The sequence below is a fragment of the Oryctolagus cuniculus genome, chromosome 1 (genome assembly GCF_051225735.1).
Source record: "Oryctolagus cuniculus isolate XC-2025 breed Fujian yellow rabbit chromosome 1, ASM5122573v1, whole genome shotgun sequence".
Taxonomy (NCBI): Eukaryota; Metazoa; Chordata; class Mammalia; order Lagomorpha; family Leporidae; genus Oryctolagus; species Oryctolagus cuniculus.
In genome coordinates this window covers 4,024,304-4,043,890 of record NC_142867.1, presented here as the reverse complement: position 1 = coordinate 4,043,890, position 19,587 = coordinate 4,024,304, and the positions used below count along the sequence as shown (strand labels likewise).

At 67.1% G+C, this 19,587-nt stretch overlaps 1 protein-coding gene across 1 annotated transcript in view; it reads left to right on the top strand.

Annotated features, from left to right (window-relative positions):
* LRP5 (LDL receptor related protein 5) overlaps window positions 1-19,587 on the top strand; it is a 94,281-nt gene that overhangs the window by 67,743 nt on the left and 6,951 nt on the right. The window contains exons 11-19 of the mRNA XM_051827847.3: window positions 134-318; window positions 2,703-3,026; window positions 4,445-4,644; window positions 8,421-8,629; window positions 9,445-9,635; window positions 10,027-10,236; window positions 13,233-13,358; window positions 17,171-17,407; window positions 18,968-19,078. Coding sequence (XP_051683807.1) covers window positions 134-318; window positions 2,703-3,026; window positions 4,445-4,644; window positions 8,421-8,629; window positions 9,445-9,635; window positions 10,027-10,236; window positions 13,233-13,358; window positions 17,171-17,407; window positions 18,968-19,078 — 1,793 coding nt within the window. The remainder of the gene's footprint in view (window positions 1-133; window positions 319-2,702; window positions 3,027-4,444; window positions 4,645-8,420; window positions 8,630-9,444; window positions 9,636-10,026; window positions 10,237-13,232; window positions 13,359-17,170; window positions 17,408-18,967; window positions 19,079-19,587) is intronic.

Below are 19,587 nucleotides of genomic sequence, written 5' to 3'. Positions count from 1 at the left end.
CCCGGGGACAGCCCCAGCAGGGCCTCAGCCGGGTCTCCAGGAAGCGGGGGGCTGACGGGGGAGCTGGTGAGGGCCACCTGGCCCCTGCACCGGAAGTGGACTCAGCCCTGCGCCCGCCCCCCGTGCCTCCCAGCTACATCTACTGGACGGAGTGGGGCGGCAAGCCGAGGATCGTGCGCGCCTTCATGGACGGCACCAACTGCGTGACGCTGGTGGACAAAGTGGGCCGTGCCAATGACCTCACCATCGACTACGCCGACCAGCGCCTCTACTGGACTGACCTGGACACCAACATGATCGAGTCGTCCGACATGCTGGGTGAGCGGCCGGGCGGCCGGGCTCGGCCCTCCACGCCGGCACCCGTGCTGTAGCCGGGGTTTGGGGAGAGGCCTGATGTTTGCCGGCCATTTCCCGTGCTGCTGCTGGGTCCCGGCTTCTGGCAAACCCTGCTACCGAGACTCTCATCTGATCCCACGCCTGCGGCGGAGGTGTGCGTCGATGGGGAGACCGGCTCAGGGAGGCCGTGCGGCGTGGTCTCCAGTTACAGGCCCAGGGGTTGGGGAGCCCCCCGGAGCCCAGGGCCACTACCTGTGCCCGCCATTGTGCTGGGAGCTTGCTCGGGCTCCCAGCATCCCCTGTGGGTGCTCTTGTCCCCCTGTTCCCTGGGTTGGGGGAGTGGAACGCCAGACGGGCTGGGGCTCTGTGGGCTCGGGTCTGGGCCCCCAGGCAGACGAGGGGGCAGATCACCGCGGCTCCCGTTTGCAGGGGTGTGGTTGTGCCCATTTTGCAGATGAAGAACCTGAGGTGTGGGCGAGCGGAACGCCTCGTCCCAGGGCCGGAGCTAGGAGCTGGCGTCTCGGGAGGGCGGGCTGCACCCTGAGGCTCCCAGTGCCGGGGTCGCAAGGCCGGGCGTGAGGGCTCTGGCCCGAGGTGAGACCAGTCACAGCACGGCCATGGTGGCCGGAGGTGACGAAGCTCGCCCATCACCCGGTGTGCGGACGGGCTGCGGGCAAGGCAGCCAAAACTGAAACCCCAGAGCATGGCCACCCTGTGCCAAGGGCCTAGCCGGCCCCTGCCTCGTGCAGTTTCCCCTCTGCCTGCCTCAGATGCCACGCAGTGCCTGCCTGGTTAACGCAGGGACGCCGGAGGGCCGTGGCAGCACCTGGTTAACTGGGGGGGGGGCTGCAGGGCCGTGGCAGTGCCTGGTTAACCGTGGGGGGGCCGGAGGGCCGTGGCAGTGCCTGGTTGATCGTGGCGGGGCTACAGGGCTGTGGCAGTGCCTGGTTAACCATGGGGGGACGCTGGAGGGCCATGGCAGCACCTGGTTAACTGGTGGGGGGGGGCGCAGGTCTGTGGCAGTGCCTGGTTAACTGTGGGAGGCTGGAGTAGCAGCCCCTGGCGTGGCCCCGGCGCTCTGCTGTCATGCATGTGCCCCGGTTCCCCGGGTGATGATGGTCGCTCGCTGGCAGAGCTCCTGGGGCGCGAGGTCTCTGACCTGGTGCGGGGGAAGCCTCTCTCAGCTCGGGCCCGGCCGCGTGTGTCACGGGGAGGCCGTCCTGAGGCCCTTTTTAAAGTGACCGTTCCCGGGGATGAAATCATCAACTTCCAGACTGGACACGGGTGGGCTTTGGCGCAGCGGTTAAGGCGCCACTCGGGACAGCCGCATCCCGCAGCCAAGTGCCTGGGCTGGAGCCCGGCTCCACTTCCCATCCAGCTTCCTGTTGATGCACCTGCAAGGCACAGCTCACGGCTCAAGTTCATCCGTCTCTGCTGCCCGTGTGGGGCCTGGAGTCGATCTCCAATTTCTTTTTTTAAAGATTTATTTATTTATTTGAAAGTCAGAGTTACAGAGAGAGAGGAGATGCAGAGAGAGATAGACAGAGAGAGGTCTTCCATCCTCTGGTTCACTCCCCAGTTGGCCACAAAGGCTGGAGCTGAGCTGATCCAAAGCCAGGAGCCAGGAGCCACCTCTGGGTCTCCCACGCGGGTGCAGGGGCCCAAGCACTTGTACCATTTTCTACTGCTTTCCCAGACCACAGCAGAGAGCTGGATCGGAAGTGGAGCAGCTGGGACTTGAGCCAGCGCCCAGGGGATGCTGGTGTTACAGATGCGGGCATTGATGGACAGGGCTTTCCCACGGCCACGTGCTCAGGAGTGGGGAGCCGGGTGGCCCAGGCTGGGGGACCCCAGAGCTTGGTTTGTTAAAATGGGATTTTCCAGTGCCGTGCAGCCGGCCAAGCTCAGAGCGCTGAAGGAGCACGGCACAGGTGGCTCCTTCAGAGACGGGGGGCGGCTCTGGCGCCCCCGCCCCTGCTCCCAGCCCCCAGCTCCTCCCCACGTGTCCCAGCAGCCACCTCGGCCCGTCACTGCCTCTGGTGCTGTCTGGGTGGATAAGCTTTGCTGTCACAGAACCTTCTAGAAGCATGTCCTATGGCAGGTGCTGTTTTGTGTCCTGCTGCTCCCACCTGGCCCGTGGGCTGTGGTTTCTGTTCCTGGGCCACTTCTGTCACGTGAAGACCCCCTGGGGGGCCCCTGGGGGCCGGCGTCTGGGTGGTTGCTGGCCTGCGGCTCTCTGTAGGACTTGGCACTGGGGACGGTGCCATGCGTGCAGGCCCCTGGCGGGGAGGCTCGGCTGCGGGTGAGCCCGTGGGTGCCGCGGCCGGGCCGTGCTGACACCGCGGGGGTGGGCGGTCTCCCCGCAGGTCAGGGGCGGGTCGTGATCGCCGACGACCTCCCGCACCCCTTCGGCCTCACGCAGTACAGCGACTACATCTACTGGACCGACTGGAACCTGCACAGCATCGAGCGGGCCGACAAGACCAGCGGCCGCAACCGCACCCTCATCCAGGGCCAGCTGGACTTTGTGATGGACATCCTGGTGTTCCACTCATCGCGGCAGGACGGCCTGAACGACTGCGTGCCTGGCAATGGGCAGTGCGGGCAGCTGTGCCTCGCCATCCCTGGGGGCCGCCGCTGCGGCTGCGCCTCGCACTACACCCTGGACCCCAGCACCCACAACTGCAGCCGTGAGTGCCTGCCCCTGCAGCAGCCGGGCCGTGGGGCTCCTCAGCCGGGTGCACGGGGATGGCTGAGCAGGTCGTGCGCTACACAGAGTCGGTGGAGCTGCCTGGTGGCCTCGGCCGAGCTATGGGGTCTGTGAGGCATCTCTGGATGTGAAAACCTACCTCTAGGGGGCGCTCTGCACTGTTCCATGCATTCAGCGAGGGACTCCCCCGGCCCCTGCTTATTCCCAGACAAGGAGCCCCAGGCACAGAGCGGTGCGGTCACCTGCTCAAGGCCACACAGCTGGGCTCGGGCTGGCTCTGGGCGGCCATGCCGTCTCCTAGTGGCCTCTGTGTGTGTGTGTGTGGGGGGGCATCTTGTTCTTCTACAGTGATAAGAACAGGGACATTCAGGAGCCAGGGGTGACTTCCTGTGTCCCTGCTGTGGGTACTGCTGTGACAGCTGCAGTGTCCGTAGCTCAGCTCCGCGCCGCAGGCCACAGTTCTCACAGCGTGGCGTCACCCGGGCCCTCTCTGCCCTGGGCTCGTGCAAGCCCTGAGCTGGCCGGCGCTGGGCCTGGCTCCCTGCAGCCCGGTTCCCCGTGACCCCGCTGCTCATGGCCCTCCCGGGGGTGAGCCTGGGGGCTCAGGAGGCCGTGCCAGGGCCAGGAGCAGATGTTGTCACCTGGGTTCCCTCTCCGCGGCCGGCAGACCTGGGATGACACTTTGGATTTCAGGACGCGTGCCCTGGGGTGGCCTCCACGCGGGCCGAGTGCCATGTCTGCACCAGGCCACAAGGGCTCCTGTCTGGACCCGTTCCGCCGTGAAGGAGGGGCCCTGGGAAGCAGGTTCTTTGTGTCCCCGTGTCACTCTGAGGAGGCCCAGGAACAGCTCCGGGCGCCCCCAGGCCCCAGCTCCCTTGAAAACCAAGACCCAGGGCCGCAGGGAGACTGCGCCTTACTGGGCTTCCAGGCGTCGGCACGCGGCTCCCTGCTGTCCCGTTATCTGCGGCTCACCGGCCCCACTCCCCGAGGCCCGTCCCCTCCTGGTGCCGTCAGCCGCCCACATGGGCGTGCGTGGGTGGACCGCAGGCTACTCGTGGGTGACACACGTGTTCATGGCTCTGAGTGGGGGCTTCGCTGCCATTCCTTTCCTTTGGTCCTGAGTTCTAATGGTAAATGCCGTCCCCGGTTCAGAGCTGACACCTGCCCTTGCACACAACGGGGGGGCACAGCCTTTGTCCTGTGGTCTTCCTCCGCGGACATCCAGCCGTGCAGGTGCGGGTGTGCTTTTCAGAGTCCAGCGGGAGGGAGGCCAGCTGTCCGTCTGTCCATCCACCCGTCCGTCCTTCCGCCTGTCCGTCCATCTGCCTGTCCTGGCCGCGTCCCCTGCAGCCTGCGGGCGCCAACGTGCCGCCCACTGGTCTCTTTGCTTTGCTCCAGCGCCCACCGCCTTCTTGCTGTTCAGCCAGAAATGTGCCATCAGCCGGATGATCCCGGACGACCAGCGCAGCCCGGACCTCGTCCTGCCCCTGCACGGGCTGCGGAACGTCCGCGCCATCGACTACGACCCGCTGGACAGGTTCATCTACTGGGTGGACGGGCGCCAGACCATCAGGCGCGCCAAGGACGACGGCACCCAGGCAAGTGCACCGCCGCTTCCGTGGGGAGACCCCTGGCCGCCGCCCCCTGTGCAGCCTGGCCCTGGTCAGGGTGAACGGTAACGTCACTGGCAGGTGCCATCCTGAGCCGTGTGGGACCCTGGGCCTGGCCAAGCCCGGGGGAGACCCCCTGTGCAGGGCGACCGTGCCTGCGTGGGCGTGGGTGCTGTTGGTCACGCCCATTTATCCTTTATCTCGTGGTCCACTCTCCCGTGAGCCTGTGCGTCGGTGCTCTGTGCCGACAGCACGCAGGGCTCATGGGAGAAGCAGTGCTGGGGCACAGCGCTCAAAACCCCAGAAGCAAAGGGTCCCCCGTCCGTGGAGCGCCCGGCGCAGGCCTGTGCCGCGGGAAGCTTGCTTCCGTTGCCCGTTCCTGGTTTCTGGGTGGTTTCCGGTGTCTGCTGAGCAGGTGGAGTGTCCGCCACGGCCTGCTGTGCCAGAGGCCCGGGGCCCAGGATGGCGCTCACCCCAGACGGCCGAGCCTTTGGGAGGGGCCCTGGAGGGGGGCCTCAGGTCGTGGGGTGTGGCCCCTCGAGCTCTGCAGAGGGTCCTCATGGAGCCCGAGTTTGGGATTGGCCCCTCTCTGCCCCGTCCTCCGTGCGTGCCGCTGCCCTCACTGGAGGCCGTGCTGATGGGGCTGTGTGGTCTTGGCCTGGAACCCCCTCACTGTGAGCTGACCGTTGACCTGCCCTCGCAGGAAAGCTGGCTCCTTGGGGGTTTGCTGTGGCAGTGCGGGGCTGCCTCATGCACGTTTCTGGCCTGCCCTAAGCTGGAGGCTGGCACTGTTTGTCCAGCTGGCTGGCCCTTTGCCAAGGTATGTCGCCCAGCGCCAGTGCCGAGTTCACAGGTCATAGCGCCAGGTGTGTGTCCTCGGCTGGTGGTGGAGGTCACAGGCGGCTGGGATCTCTGTGGGAGCAGTCGGGGCAGAAGTTATAGAAGCAGGTGCCTGCCCTGTGCTGGGTGTGGGGACAGCTGGGTGCCCGTCCTGTGCTGGGTGTGGGTGACAGAAGCCCGCCCTGTGCTGGGTGTGGGGACAGAAGCCCGCCCTGTGCTGGGTGTGGAGACAGCCGGGCACCCGCCCTGTGCTGGGTGTGGGGAGAGAAGCCTGCCCTGTACTGGGTGTAGGTGACAGAAGCCCGCCCTGTGCTGGGTGTGGGGACAGCCGGGCACCCGCCCTGTGCTGGGTGTGGGGACAGAAGCCCGCCCTGTGCTGGGTGCGGGGACAGAAGCCTGCCCTGTGCTGGGTGTGGGTGACAGAAGCCTGCCCTGTGCTGGGTGTGGGGACAGCTGGGCACCCGCCCTGTGCTGGGTGCGGGGACAGAAGCCTGCCCTGTGCTGGGTGTAGGTGACAGAAGCCTGCCCTGTGCTGGGTGTGGGGACAGAAGCCCGCCCTCTGCTGGGTGCGGGGACAGAAGCCTGCCCTGTGCTGGGTGCGGGGACAGAAGCCTGCCCTGTGCTGGGTGCAGGGACAGAAGCCCGCCCTGTGCTGGGTGTGAGGACAGAAGCCTGCCCTGTGCTGGGTGTGGGGACAGCCGGGCACCCGCCCTGTGCTGGGTGCGGGGACAGAAGCCCGCCCTGTGCTGGGTTCGGGGACAGAAGCCTGCCCTGTGCTGGGTGTGGGTGACAGAAGCCCGCCCTGTGCTGGGTGTGAGGACAGAAGCCCACCCTGTGCTGGGTGTGGGGACAGCCGGGCACCTGCCCTGTGCTGGGTGCGGGGACAGAAGCCCGCCCTCTGCTGGACGAGGGTGGCATGTACCGCTCTGCAGGGCCCAGGTGTTAGCTGAGGCCGTGCCTCCTGCTGGCTCCGGTGCTTTGGTGCCTGGAGTGGCCATTGGCAGCCTCGGAGGAGGAAGTGGGCGGAGGCTTTGAAGAAACAGCCTGGAGGAAGGCTCCGCCCTGCTCCTCAGCTGGGAACCCACCCTTCCTGTGGCTCTTGCCGGCTCGGCCCCTGGGGGACCTGGCTCTGCTCCTTCATTCGGGACAGTGGTCATTACCCACTGGATGAGGGCTTGGTGCCGCCCCCGCCCCCACGGGCCGTGTCTGCCCTGATGGCTCCTCCTCCTCGCGCTGGGGTGAGCGTTGCGTGGTGCAGCTGGGCTCTGCGGTCAGCCAGGAAGCCCGAGCGTCTGCCGCCCAGGGAGGGCCGTGGGCCCGGCGGTGTCGCGGGTGCTCGTCCTGGACAGCTGGGGTTTGCAGAGTCCGGGTTTGCCCGGCTTCCGCAGCCTGCCCCGTGCAGTGAGCCAGTCCTGGCCGTGCCGGCCAAGATCCGCGGGCAGGGAGCTCTGTGTGGCGCTGGGGCACGCGCCCAGGCCCGGCAGTGTTGTGGGGCACGGGTGTCGCCCGTGCAGAGCCGAGGTCCTCAGAGCTGCTCTGAGCCTGGAGGGTGGATGCTCTTGGCGGCTGCCGGCGAGGCCAGCCCAGGGCTGCCGTGGTGGGTCCTTTCCAGCCGGATCCAGGAGGCTGGGCCGGGGGCAGGGGCTCCTTTGGGCTGCAAGCCCCCTCCGTTGCCCACCTGGAGACATCGTGTTTCGTCGACACTGAAACAAGCCAAGACAGCCCCCGGTGACCTGCTGGGCGAGGTCGCCCTTGGCTGCCCCCCTTCCTAGAGGCCGAGGGTCTCCCCCCAGCCATCGCAGCCCCGGAGCTCCACGCCCCTCTGTCAGCCAGGTCTCCAGGAGCCGGAACGTGCGGGCTGTCAGGACAGCTTCAGGGGCCAGGTCGTCCCAGGCGCCAGGCTTCTGGGGTGGAGTGCAGCTCTGGGCTCCTCCCGCTTCCTACGCCTGCTCAACCCATCACGTTGGAGGGATCGTGCGGGAGACCCCAAAGCCAGGACACATCCTCCAAATGCAGCCAACGCAGTGCTGTGGGGATAACGGGCTGGGTGGAGGCCCCTGAGAGGCGCTGAGATGGGGTCCCTTTCCCCTCCCCTGCCCCCGGCCTCTTTCCCCGCCCCTGCACCCCCACTCTTTCCCTGCCCCTGCCCCCGCCCCCTGGCCTCTTTCCCCTCCCCTGCCCCTGCCCCCCCCAGCCTCTTTCCCCGCCCCCGCCCCCGGCCTCTTCCCCCACCCCCTTCCCCCACCCCCGCCCCTGCACCCCGGCCTCTTTCCCCTCCCCCGCCCCTGCACCCCGACCTCTTTCCCCGCTCCTGCCCCTGCACCCCGGCCTCTTTCTCCTCCCCCGCCCCTGCACCCCAGCCTCTTTGCCCGCCCCTGCACCCCGGCCTCTTTCCCCTCCCCCGCCCCTGCACCCCGACCTCTTTCCCCGCTCCTGCCCCTGCACCCCGGCCTCTTTCTCCTCCCCCGCCCCTGCACCCTGGCCTCTTTCCCCGCCCCCGCCCCTGCACCCTGGCCTCTTTCCCTTGGGGGAGGGGCCGTGAAAGGGGTCTCCTGGTCTCTGCATCTGCTGACCTAAGTTAAAAAATACTTGAGGGTCTTCCATCCTGGGAGCACGTATCCTGGGACACAGCAGGGAGACGTCTCGGCCGGGCCTGAGGTCCTGGGGCCCCGCACCTGGCGGACACTTGGGGTGAGCCAGGGACGTGACCACCGGTGTCACTCAGCTGGGTCCCTCCGGCGTCCTCGCTCACGGGGCCTGGGACCCAGGGTGGTGCCGAGTCCTCCGGAAGCCGGTGTCCGGATCTGCCTCTGCACTCGGAGGTTGGGAGAGGACGGGTTGCTGGGGTCTTGGCCTCCGGGCGCGCTGGGATGCCCCTGGCTGCTCTCCCTGGCGCCAATGTGGTTTCGCTGCTGTCTCCGCAGCCCTTCATTCTGACGTCTCCGAGCCAAAGCCAGAACCCAGACAGGCAGCCGCACGACCTGAGCGTCGACGTGTACAGCCGCACGCTGTTCTGGACGTGCGAGGCCACCAACACCATCAACGTGCAGCGGCTGAGCGGGGAGGCCGTGGGGGTGGTGCTGCGTGGGGGCCGCGACAGGCCCAGAGCCATCGTCGTCAACGCCGAGCGAGGGTAGGCAGTGACGACCCTCTCTAGGGCCCCAGCCCTGTGGTCGGGGCGGAGAACAGACGCGCAGACGTGGTCACGGTCACGGGCAGGGGGCCCAGCGGGGCAGCCCGTGCTGGTGGGCGGCGGGGAGCGGCTTCTAACAAGCCGACCGCAGAGGTTAGTTCAGGGCTGGCTCCAGGCCGCCTTCCTCTGGCATAGCAGCACTGCCTGCTGGCTTCGGGTGGCCTTCGGGGTTCCTCTTGTTTAAAAAAAGTTGGAGCAGCAGCATGGCAGAGAGGGGGAGACAGAGATTTTCCATCCACTGGCCTGCTCCCCAAACAGCTGCAAACAGCTGGGCTGGTCCAGGCTGCAGCCGGGAGCTGCATCCGGGTCTCCCGCGTGGCTGGCAGGGCCCGAGCACTGGAGCTGTCACCTGCAGCCTTCCCACGTGCATTAGCAGGGAGGCGGATTGGAAGTGGAGCGGCCGAGGCTGGAACCAAGGGCTCCAGCCTGGACGCGGGGTCCCATGCAGCAGCGGACCCCGCCGCCCGCCCCTCAGGGCCCCCCCTCCAGGCACTCTGTCCGGTGGCCGCCTCACTCCCCTCGCTGCCCCGGCACGCATGCGCCTGCTCGGACCTCCTTGATGGTGGGCCCGCCCTGACGCAGCGCCCTCTCATGAGATCCTTGACTCACCCCCCGAAGACCCGTCCCTAACTAAGCTCACATTCCGAGGCCCTGGGCCGGACACTGAGCCGCCAGGCCTGGGCTGGTGCTGGGCGAGGCGCTGTGGGCCCGGGCAGCCCCTGCCCCGCCCGTGCCTCACCCGCCCCCACCTGCAGGCACCTGTACTTCACCAACATGCAGGACCGCGCGGCCAAGATCGAGCGCGCGGCCCTGGACGGCACGGAGCGCGAGGTCCTCTTCACCACGGGCCTCATCCGCCCCGTGGCCCTCGTGGTGGACAACGCGCTGGGCAAGCTCTTCTGGGTGGATGCGGACCTGAAGCGCATCGAGAGCTGCGACCTCTCAGGTGGGCCGTCTCCTGCCTTCCTCGTCGCAGGCGCGCGCAGCCTGGCCCTGCAGGTGCACCTGCGGGTTCCGGCGGGGCCCCGCGTGCCAGAGGCTGGCGACCAGGCCCAGGGAGGGCGAGCCGGCTGCTCGGGGTCCCTGCGCGGGGGGAGTGGGGTTCCCGTCGCACCCTGTGGGCTGGGGAGAAGCAGGAGGCGGTGCCTGGGGTCCCTCCCAGCTTTTCTTCTTGGTGGGTGCTGCGCTTCCGGGGGCCCCAGTGGAGTCTCCCATCTGCCTGGTGCCCGGGAATTGTCCCCGCTCCCACCCCGGCCAGGGCGTGGGCCCCCCGCGGGGCCCTGGGGTCCTCCCTGTGAACCTGCGTTCTCCTGAGCCAAGCCCGTGCCCTTCCCCAGGGGCCAACCGCCTGACCCTGGAGGACGCCAGCATCGTGCAGCCCGTGGGCCTGGCCGTGCTCGGCCGGCACCTCTACTGGGCCGACCGGCAGCAGCAGATGATCGAGCGCGTGGAGAAGGCCACCGGGGACAAGCGCACGCGCGTGCAGGGCCGCGTGGCCCACCTCACCGGCATCCACGCGGTGGAGGAAGTCAGTCTGGAAGAGTTCTGTACGTGGGGTGGGCAGCGGCGCGGGCGGGGTTGCTCGGAGACGGGCAGGCAGGGGCTGGCGCCAGACGGGAGCAAACACTCGTGCACACACACACAGACACACACACTGCTGCAGGTACACACAGACACACACACTGCTGCAGGTACACAGACACACACTGCTGCAGGTACACACACACAGACACAGGTACACACACAGACACACACCACTGCAGGTACAGACACACACACCGCTGCAGGTACACACACTCACAGACACAGGTATACACACACACAGACACCGCACCGCAGGTACAGACACACACACTGCTGCAGGTACACACACAGACACAGGTACACACACTCACAGACACACACCACCACAGGTACACACACATAAACACACAGAGACACTGCACCACATGTACACACAGACACACACACACAGGTACACACACAGACACACACAGACACCCCACCACATGCACACAAAGACCCTCCGCTGCAGGTACACACATGTACACACACACCCCGCCACAGGTACACACATGCACACATACACACCACTGCAGGTACACACACACAGGCACACATAGATACCTTGCCACAGGTACACACATGCACACACACAGACACACACCATTGCCGGTATATTCACACAGACACACACACCCTGCCTCAGGTACACACACATGCACACACACAGACACACCACCTCAGGTACAGATACACACACATACCCTGCCACAGTTACACACACACACGCACACACACGCACACACACCCTGCCGCAGGTACAGACACATATACACACACCCTGCCACAGTTACACACACACACACACACCCTGCTGCAGGTACACACACACACACCCCGCCGCAGTTACACACACACATGCATACATACACACACACACACACACACACACACACACACCCCGCCGCAGGTCGGTGTGTGTCCAGCGTCCAGAGGCCCTGGCAGGCCTCACCTTCGCTGCAGAGTGGCCGCCTGCCACCCAGTGTCTGAAGCTGACCCTCGCTTGGGGCAGACGTCCCCGCACTGTGTGGGCACCCTGGCCTCAGCTTGGGGTCGCCGGCCTGGCTCCTTCCTGGGGCTGCGGGGAGGAGTCCATTGCCCAGGACCCCCGGTCCTAAGAGACCTGCCCCAGATCCTCCCCGAGCCCCCATCTCAGCCCCGAGCCCCCGCCCTGTCTGGGCATCCTCCTCGCGCTTAGAGGGCCCTGTGGTGACGCCCATGCCCTGTCCGTGTCCCCGCTGACGAGCTCAGTGTTGGCTGATTAGCAGTCTCCATCACTTTTGCCTTAGGAGCTCACGGAGTGGCCAGCCTGCCGGCCCCGCCCATCACGCAGCTGGGGCGCGTGGAGTGGGAAACGGGCGCGTGGAGTGGGAAATGGGGGCGTGCCGGAGTCCTGCCTACCCGGGGCTGGGGAGAGGCGACCATCGTGAGCAGAGCCACGGCGCTCCCTGGTGCCCACGGTCTGTCCCCACGCAGAAAGGACCCCTTGCGGCGATGGGCTAGCACCCTGCTTCCCGCGTCTCCTCTCTCAGGCGTCCGCCCCGGGTGCTGCAGGAAGCTGAGCACTCGCTCTGCCTGGCCCAGCCCCGCCGTCCCTGGGCCTCCCTCCCAGCCCCGCTGCCTGCCTGTCCCCTCCGTGCCGGGGCTGTGAGGCCGGCAGGGCGGCCTTGTCCAAGGTGCCCCCGCTCTGCTTACACCACAGCTGCCCCGGCGTCCAGCCTGCTTCCCTGGCGCCTGCCGGCACACCACATCCAGGTGGCGCCTCGTGCTGCCGGCCGGCTTACCTGGAGCCCTTGACCCCCGACACCACACCTGGCCCCCTCCCTCGCCCTCCTGACTGTCTGAGCGACTCCCACGAATCCCCCTGCCCACTGGGCTCAGGAGCCAGCACTTAACCTTGCGGGCCGCAGGTGTGCCAGCCTGTCGTCGGCCTGTTCTGGGTGTAGCTCTGTGGTGATGCCGAGCGGGGTGTCCCGGGCACTCACTTCCTGGCCCCTGGCTCTCTCCGGGGGCTCACAGGGCTTCTCTGGGGCTCCGTGCCCCGTGGCTGGAGGCTGGCAGCCCCTCACTGCTGCTGACGGCAGAATCAGCTCCCTGGTTCACGGGCCCTGGGCACGGCTGCAGGGGCCGGATGGCAAAGGCGGAGCCATCGGCGTCCAGTCCCTGTCACTCGCTGCTGTCGCTGGGGGCCAGGTGCCCTGCCCAGCTGCTCCCCGTGGCTAAGGGGCTGGCGGGCCGGGGGACGTGTGACGAGCAGGGCTCAGGTTGCGGACGCTGGGGGTTGACCTGAGTGTCCCCTGCTTGCTTGTGGCGGGTGGGGGATACTCTGATGGGCTCTCCACGCTCCCCTGGGACGTGGGCCACCCAGCCTGCTGCCCCACGAGGTGGGGTGTGAATAAGGCTTTAGGGAACGCACCACGCCTGTCCACGCATGTGTCCTCTGTGGCTGCCTGGAGAGGCTGAGGCCCGCACATCTCCCCTCCCCCACTCCTGCACACCTGCCCACCCCTCATTTGTGAAGCTGCTGAGTCCTGTGCTGAGGAGGGGGCGCTGAGAGTTTGCTCTGGGGCCTGGGGGTGGGGGCAGAGCCTTTTCCCTCCTCCCTTCTCCCCTGGGCTTGGATGGTCGCTGCCCCCTGTATCCATGCCCCCCCCCCCCAACTGCCTCCACCCCACCTCCAGTAGCCCAGGTGTGGTGTGCGCCCTCCCGAGTGCTTGGGCCGGGGAGGGCGTGGGCCTGCTCCTTGCGTGCTTGGGCCCGGGAGGGCGTGGGCCTGCTCCTTGTGTGCTTGGGCTGGGGAGAGTGTGGGTCTGCTCCTTGCCCCTTCCTGGTCTGGTGGTCTCAGGAGTCCCTGGCCTGCAGGAGCACCTGTTCTCACGCGGGCTCACCTGGCCGTCGTCACCTCCACCTTCCAGGCCCCGGCCCTGGCCCTGACGTGGGAGGCAGGACCTGACACCCCACCCCCGCTCTGTCCCCACAGCCGCCCATCCTTGTGCCCGAGACAACGGCGGCTGCTCCCACATCTGCATTGCCAAGGGCGATGGGACGCCGCGGTGCTCCTGCCCCGTCCACCTCGTGCTGCTGCAGAACCTGCTCACCTGTGCAGGTAGGCGTGGCCCTGGGACCACACACAGGAGCTGCCCCTGTGCCTGCAGGGCCCCCAGAGTCACAGCCCCTGTGGCCCAGTCTCCAGATCGTCTCCTCATTTGCCTGCCTTAAATTCTTGCTTATTTATTGGAAAGAGTGGCAGAGAAGAAGAGACAAAAAGAACTGTCTTCCCTCTGCTCATTGATTCTGCAGATGCTCACAACGGCTGGGGCTGGGCCAGGCACTGCATCCTGGCCTCCCACGGGGGTGACAGGGACCCACATGCTTGGGCCATCGTCTGCCGCCTCCAGGTGTGCTAGCAGGAAGCCGGGCGGGAAGCAGAGGAGCCGGGACTCGGACAGGCCTCCCACACGGGCTGCAGGCGTCCGAGCGGCCGCTTAGCCCGCCGAGCCGCAGCGTCTGCTCCCACAGGGCCCTGCGTTCTTGCATCCCGCCAGTTCTAAGTCGTGTTTTGTTTTCAGGCGGCGGCGATGCTTTCTACCGCCCGCTAAGATGACTTGTGTGGCTTGTGTGTTGTTCAGGCGTGTGTTGCTGAATTCTGATAGTTGGGGGTGTTCCAGCCACCCCTGTACTGATACCTGAGAGCTACCTTGATATGGCTCTTATTCTTTAAATGTGTCCAGGCGTGTTTCACGGCCCAGCATGTGGTTCCGTGTGTGCTTGGGAAGAATGTGGATGGAACATTCTAGAAACACCTGTAGAGACGGCTGATTGGCGGTGCTCCTAACTCCCTGCTCAGGCTGTCAGTGGTTGATGGGGGTGTCGAAGTCTCGAAGTCTGTTTCTGTTTCTAGTCCTTTCCCTTCTACCCATGATCCTCTGCTTCCCCTAAGGCCACGTGGTCAAGAACAGCGGCTGTGGGGGCAGACTGACCAGGGTTCAGATCCCAGCTCTGCCGTTTCCCTGCCAAACAGCAACTCTGGGCTGGCCACTGCCCGCTCTGAGCTGCCTCTTCCTCCCCTACCTGGGGGCTGCTGGGAACACCAAGGGACAGCTCGCCTCTGGGTCCCTCCCATGGCACGTGGGAGTGCCTGCTGCCGTCACAGGTGGGGCCTCCCTGAGGGCGGCGCTCAGCTCTGGGAAGCCCGGGGGTCAGGCCGTCCCCGCCACATGTAGCGCCACCCAGTGGCTCCGCAGGTGCAGCATTGTCTTACCTGGCCCTGGCCCAGTCCCTGGAGTTCAGCCGAGGGCCGAGGGGACGTTCATGGCTGCCCACCCTGCTGAGCTGCCTGCAGGCTCTGCTCCAAGCTCAAGGCCCAGACCCACGTGGGTCTCCAGATGCCCACACAGTCCTGGCCAAGAATCGGGGCCGTGGAGGGTGGCACACAGACCCCAGCACAGGGTGGACGCGCCCCTTTCTGTCCCCCGGGCACTCCCCACAGCTGAGGGACGTGTGTGCCGTGCGGCTGCTGCTCGGGCCTTAGGACGAGTGGCCCCTGGCCCTTGCAGGAGCCTCCTGGCACCGGAGGTGGCCACGCCGCGCCAGCGCTCAGCAGCCAAGGCCGCCCGGGCCCGGTGCCCGGCTGCTGCCCCCCGGCTCAGGAACCCCTCTGAGCACCCTGCACCCTCGGGGGCTTCTCAGGGAGTGAGGGAAACGTGGCTTCAGCCCCAGTTCTGACCCCTGCCCCGGCGCACGGGCCGTGTGGGCCATCAGAGCGCAGCCCCTTGAGAGGCCCTGGATCGTCCCGTCAGCGAGGCTCAGTTGAAGCTGCAGCCTTCGGCGTGGGGCCTGGGGCTCGGGCACCGCTCCGCGCGCTCCTGGTGGCGGCCCAGCCCAGGGACGACCGTCACTGGCGTTGGTGACCGAGCCCAGTGGGCACCGCGGCTTCTTCCTGTTCCCAAGAGCCTGTGCCTTGCTCAGCTCCCGCGTGCGTTTCGGAGTCTGCGTGGGTCCAGCACGGGGCGTGGGTCTGCGGCTCGTTTCCCTGGGCCGGGTCTCGGGCATTCCACGGCTGACAGCCCGGACCCCCTCCTTGGGGCCAGCCTCCGTTTTCTGACTCCCCCTTGAAGGAGGACGTCCTGGGCGGTGGAGCCTCCTGTGCCCTGGCCGCGTCCCGGCCCTGGGTTCTGCCCCCCCTCGGCGCGGCCCGCACCTGTCTTCACTTGGGTTCTTTAAGGAGCGAGCTGCTAGGGTTAGGGCAGACACGCACAGAGATAAAGGCGTCATGGCAGACCTGGGGCCCACCACAGCGGGGTTGGGGAGCACGCAGGGCACAGAGGAGAGAGCTGGGACCCCCTGGCTGCTGATGGGTGTTGTCCAAGCAGGTGTCCAGCGGGGGCTCTCAAGTGGTGACTTTAAAGCCTATAGGCTGGAGCTGGCGCTGTGGCATAGCAGGTAAAGCTGCCGTCTGCAGTGCTGGCGTCTCATGTGGGCGCCGGTTCGAGTCCCGGCTGCTGCACTTCCCATCCAGCTCTCTGCCACGGCCTGGGAAAGGCGGCAGAAGACAGCCCAAGTGCTTGGGTCCCTGCTGCCCACGCTGGGGACCTGGATGAAGTTCCTGGCTCCTGACTTCTGTCTGGCTCAGTCCTGGCCATTACAGCTTTCTGGGGAGTGAACCAGCGGATGGAAGCTCTCTCTCTCTGTCTCTGATTAACCTGCCTTCCAAATGAATAACTACTTAACAGCAGCAACAAGCCCCCAGGCACACCTCCCAGGAGTGTGCGCGGTGACAGAGGGGTCACGGGGCCTGTCTGGGGAGTCCCTGTGGGGCGCAGCTGCGGCACTTGGAGCCGTCCCATGGGGAGGCGGTCAGGGGAGGCGGTCAGGGGAGGTGGTCAGGGGAGGCGGTCAGGGGAGGCGGTCAGGGGAGGCGGTCAGGGGAGGCAGGGTCTGATCCCCGACGACGTGGGGACTGGAGACGAGGTGCCCAAGGCCTACTTCCGAATGAGGAAGTTACGCTTCTGTTGGGAGTGGGAGCAGGGTGACACTGAGACTCCCCCGTGGGGTCAGGTGTTGTGGTGCCACACAGGCTGGCACCTGCCTCCGCGTTGCCGTGCCCGGGCCACCTCCGCCACGGCTTCCGGCAGCTTGCTGCTGGCACACGCCCTGGGCAGCAGCAGGTGTCGGCTCAAGGACCTGGATCTCCAGTGACGCAGTGGGCGGGAGAATCTCTCTCCGTCGCTCTGCCTTTCCAATGCGTAGAACAGGAAACAGAGTTCACCGCACGGTGACTCCCAGGGTCTCCAGCAGGAGGCGTCCCACTCCCTGCGCTCCTCTGCCCATGGTGTCTGGGGTGCCCTCGCCTGTCCTTGGTCCCCCTCTGCAGCCACCGGCAGCGTCACCCCTGGGCCCTGCGCCCCCCGCTGCCCTGGGCTCCGTGTTCCCACAGAGCCCCAGCCTGTGCCCCGAGCTGCCAGGCCCCTGACAGCACTGAGCGCCGACTGCTCCCCCCACTCCCAGCCGGTGCAGTGGACGCTCGGCGCGGCCAGGCAGAGGCATACGCCAGGGGTGCAGCTGGATCCACGGTCTGGCCTGGGGCCCTGAGGGGGGCAGGGGGCAGGGGGCAGGGGCTCGGGTTGCCCAGAGGCCTGTGGGGAGCCCGAGGCCCCGAGGGAGGGGACTGTCCCGGCTTCTCGGTGGTCAGAGCCGTTTCCTGCGCGGGCAGGGCCTTTGGTGTCGCGGCCACTGCCGGAAACTCTGCTTCCCGGTCAGCCGCCTTCCCCTCCACGCTGGAAAAGAGAGCACAGGGAGCGACCGTGTCCCCTGCGGCAAACGCCGGCGTGGGCGGTGGGCTGGCGAGCAGTGTGTGTCCCCCGCCCTGCCCCCTCTGCCTCAGCGCCACGCGTGACGGCCTCTCTGTCTCGGCCGCAGAGCCTCCCACCTGCTCTCCTGACCAGTTCGCCTGTGCCACGGGGGAGATCGACTGCATCCCGGGGGCCTGGCGCTGCGACGGCTTCCCCGAGTGCGACGACCAGAGCGACGAGGAGGGCTGCCCCGTGTGCTCGGCCGCCCAGTTCCCCTGCGCGCGGGGCCAGTGCGTGGACCTGCGGCTGCGCTGCGACGGCGAGGCCGACTGCCACGACCACTCGGACGAGGCCGACTGCGACGGTGAGCCCCCACCCCCGCCCCCACCCCGGGGCCCTGCCGCCGAGGGGCAGCCCCTGCCCTCGGGCCAGCAGGGAGGGAGGAAGGGGGCGATGGGCTGACGAGGGGACCCTCGCCTTGGAGCACCTGTGACGATCCGTCCCGAGGGCCGGGCCGGCCTCCACTGTGCTCACGCCAGCAGGTTCAGCAGCCTTCGTGTGATTTTTAAAGGATTTATGTATTTATTTGAAAGGCAGAGTTACAGAGAGAGCCATCTGCTGCTGGTTCACTCCCCAAATGGCTGCAGCATCCAGGGCTGGGCCAGGAGCCCGGAGCTTCTTCTAGGTCTCCCACACGGGTGCAGGGGCCTGAGCGCTTGGGCCATCTTCTGCTGCTTTTCCCGGGCGCATTTGCAGGGAGCTGGATCGGAAGTAGAGCAGCCGGGACTCTATCCGGCATCCGTGCAGGATGCTGGCATCGCAGGCGGGGATTTAACCTGCTGCGCCATGACACCTGCCAGTCAAGCAGCCTTGCAGAGAGATTTGCCCAGGCATCCCGGGCCCACTCTGGCCTGCAGGGTCTTCCCCTAGACTTGGACAGCGAGGGCTGTCTCTCCCGTGGCGCCTCCCCCCAGCCCCTGTGCACCTGCTCGGCTGGCCGCCTGCCGCGCTCCGCCAGCACTGACTGAGGCTGCAGCCGAGCCGGGGAGCTCCTAGCGTGGTCGCTCTTGCCGCCTGCCCCAAAGCCTGCGGGGTCCTGGCGCCGCCTCTTTCGCCGAGACCAGCTGGGCTGGGGTGCTGAGAGCCTGGGAGTCCTTTCTCCAGACGGTTCTCAAAGCCATGGCGAAGCCCTCGCAGCTCCCCTGTCCTTGGTGGGGCTGGGGTCGCCGTGGGTCTGGGACGGGTCGCGCTGAGCCCGCCGTGCACTTTTGTAAAGAAAGCTCTACCTGTAAATATCGTGCTAGATTGGTGTTCGGTGCTCAGCGGATCGCACAGCTACGCGTCGTGTGTGGCCCCGAAAGCCCGAGGATTTACCCTCCGGCCCTCGCAGCTGTCCTCACTGCCCTGGGCCTTTGGCCGTGGCGTGGGAGGCCCGCCCCGGCCGGCCCCTCTGTGCGTCTGTGCCGCACGCAGCCCCCACGTGAGGCCCTCGCCCGCTCCAGGCTCTTGTTTTCCAAACTTCCCCACCTTGGCTCGGGGACCGCAGACCGTCCCACTCCTCACAAAACCGCGACCCCTCGTCCCCGGGGGGGGGGGGGCGGCGCTCACCCCACTCTTCTCTCTCTCCCTGTGCCCTGCGGGGCCTGCCCCCTCCCCGCCCGATCCAGGAGCCCCTGGTGGCTCCTGCCCCCTGCAGCCCGGAGCCCGAGGGCTGTCAGTCCTGGTGCAGGGCGGGCCTGGCCCAGCAGGTGCGGGAGGCCCTGTGCTGCCGTGGAAGGGACCAGTGGGCACAGAGGGGACCAGCTGCCGGGAGCCCCCGGAAGGGCCCGTGGTCCACTCTGGGTCTGGAGTGCCGACTGTCGCGGCGGGGCCGGGAGCGCAGCTTGGGCTCCGGCGGCTCTGAGCACGGGGCCCCTCCTTGCAGCCATCTGCCTGCCCAACCAGTTCCGGTGCGCCAGCGGCCAGTGCCTGCTCATCCGGCAGCAGTGCGACTCCTTCCCCGACTGCGTGGACGGCTCGGACGAGCTCATGTGTGGTGAGCCGGCTCCGCCCCTCACTGGGCCTGGGCGGGGGTGGGGGCAGACGGACAGACAGTGATCCCGCGGGAGCTGGGGACCCAGACGGTCGGGAGGTGGGCACTGGGCCTGGTGGGGAGGCGACAACCAACAGGGGGCGCTGTGGGCAATCCTGGCCGGGGACGGCCTGGTCACGGGATCCAGGTCCAGAGGCACCGTCCCTGTGAGCGTGGCGTCCCATCCCGCCCCTGGGGACCTCACTGGACAGCAGCTGTCACCGGAGCTCTCCCTGAGGGCGGGGCCAGTCCTCTCCCTGGTAGCCTGCCGTCTGTGAGTGTACACGTGAAGTCACACACACATGCACACACAACATAGGGTCCTTTAGTGACCTGGTCCGAACAAGGGCTGGAGGATGGGCAGCCAGGGAGGGCTTCCTGGAGGCAGCGGCTCTTGGAGATTTGATTTACACAGGAAGGGAGCTGGCGTTGGAGACAGGAAGCAGAGACGTGTTGACGTGTCGGGGCATAGG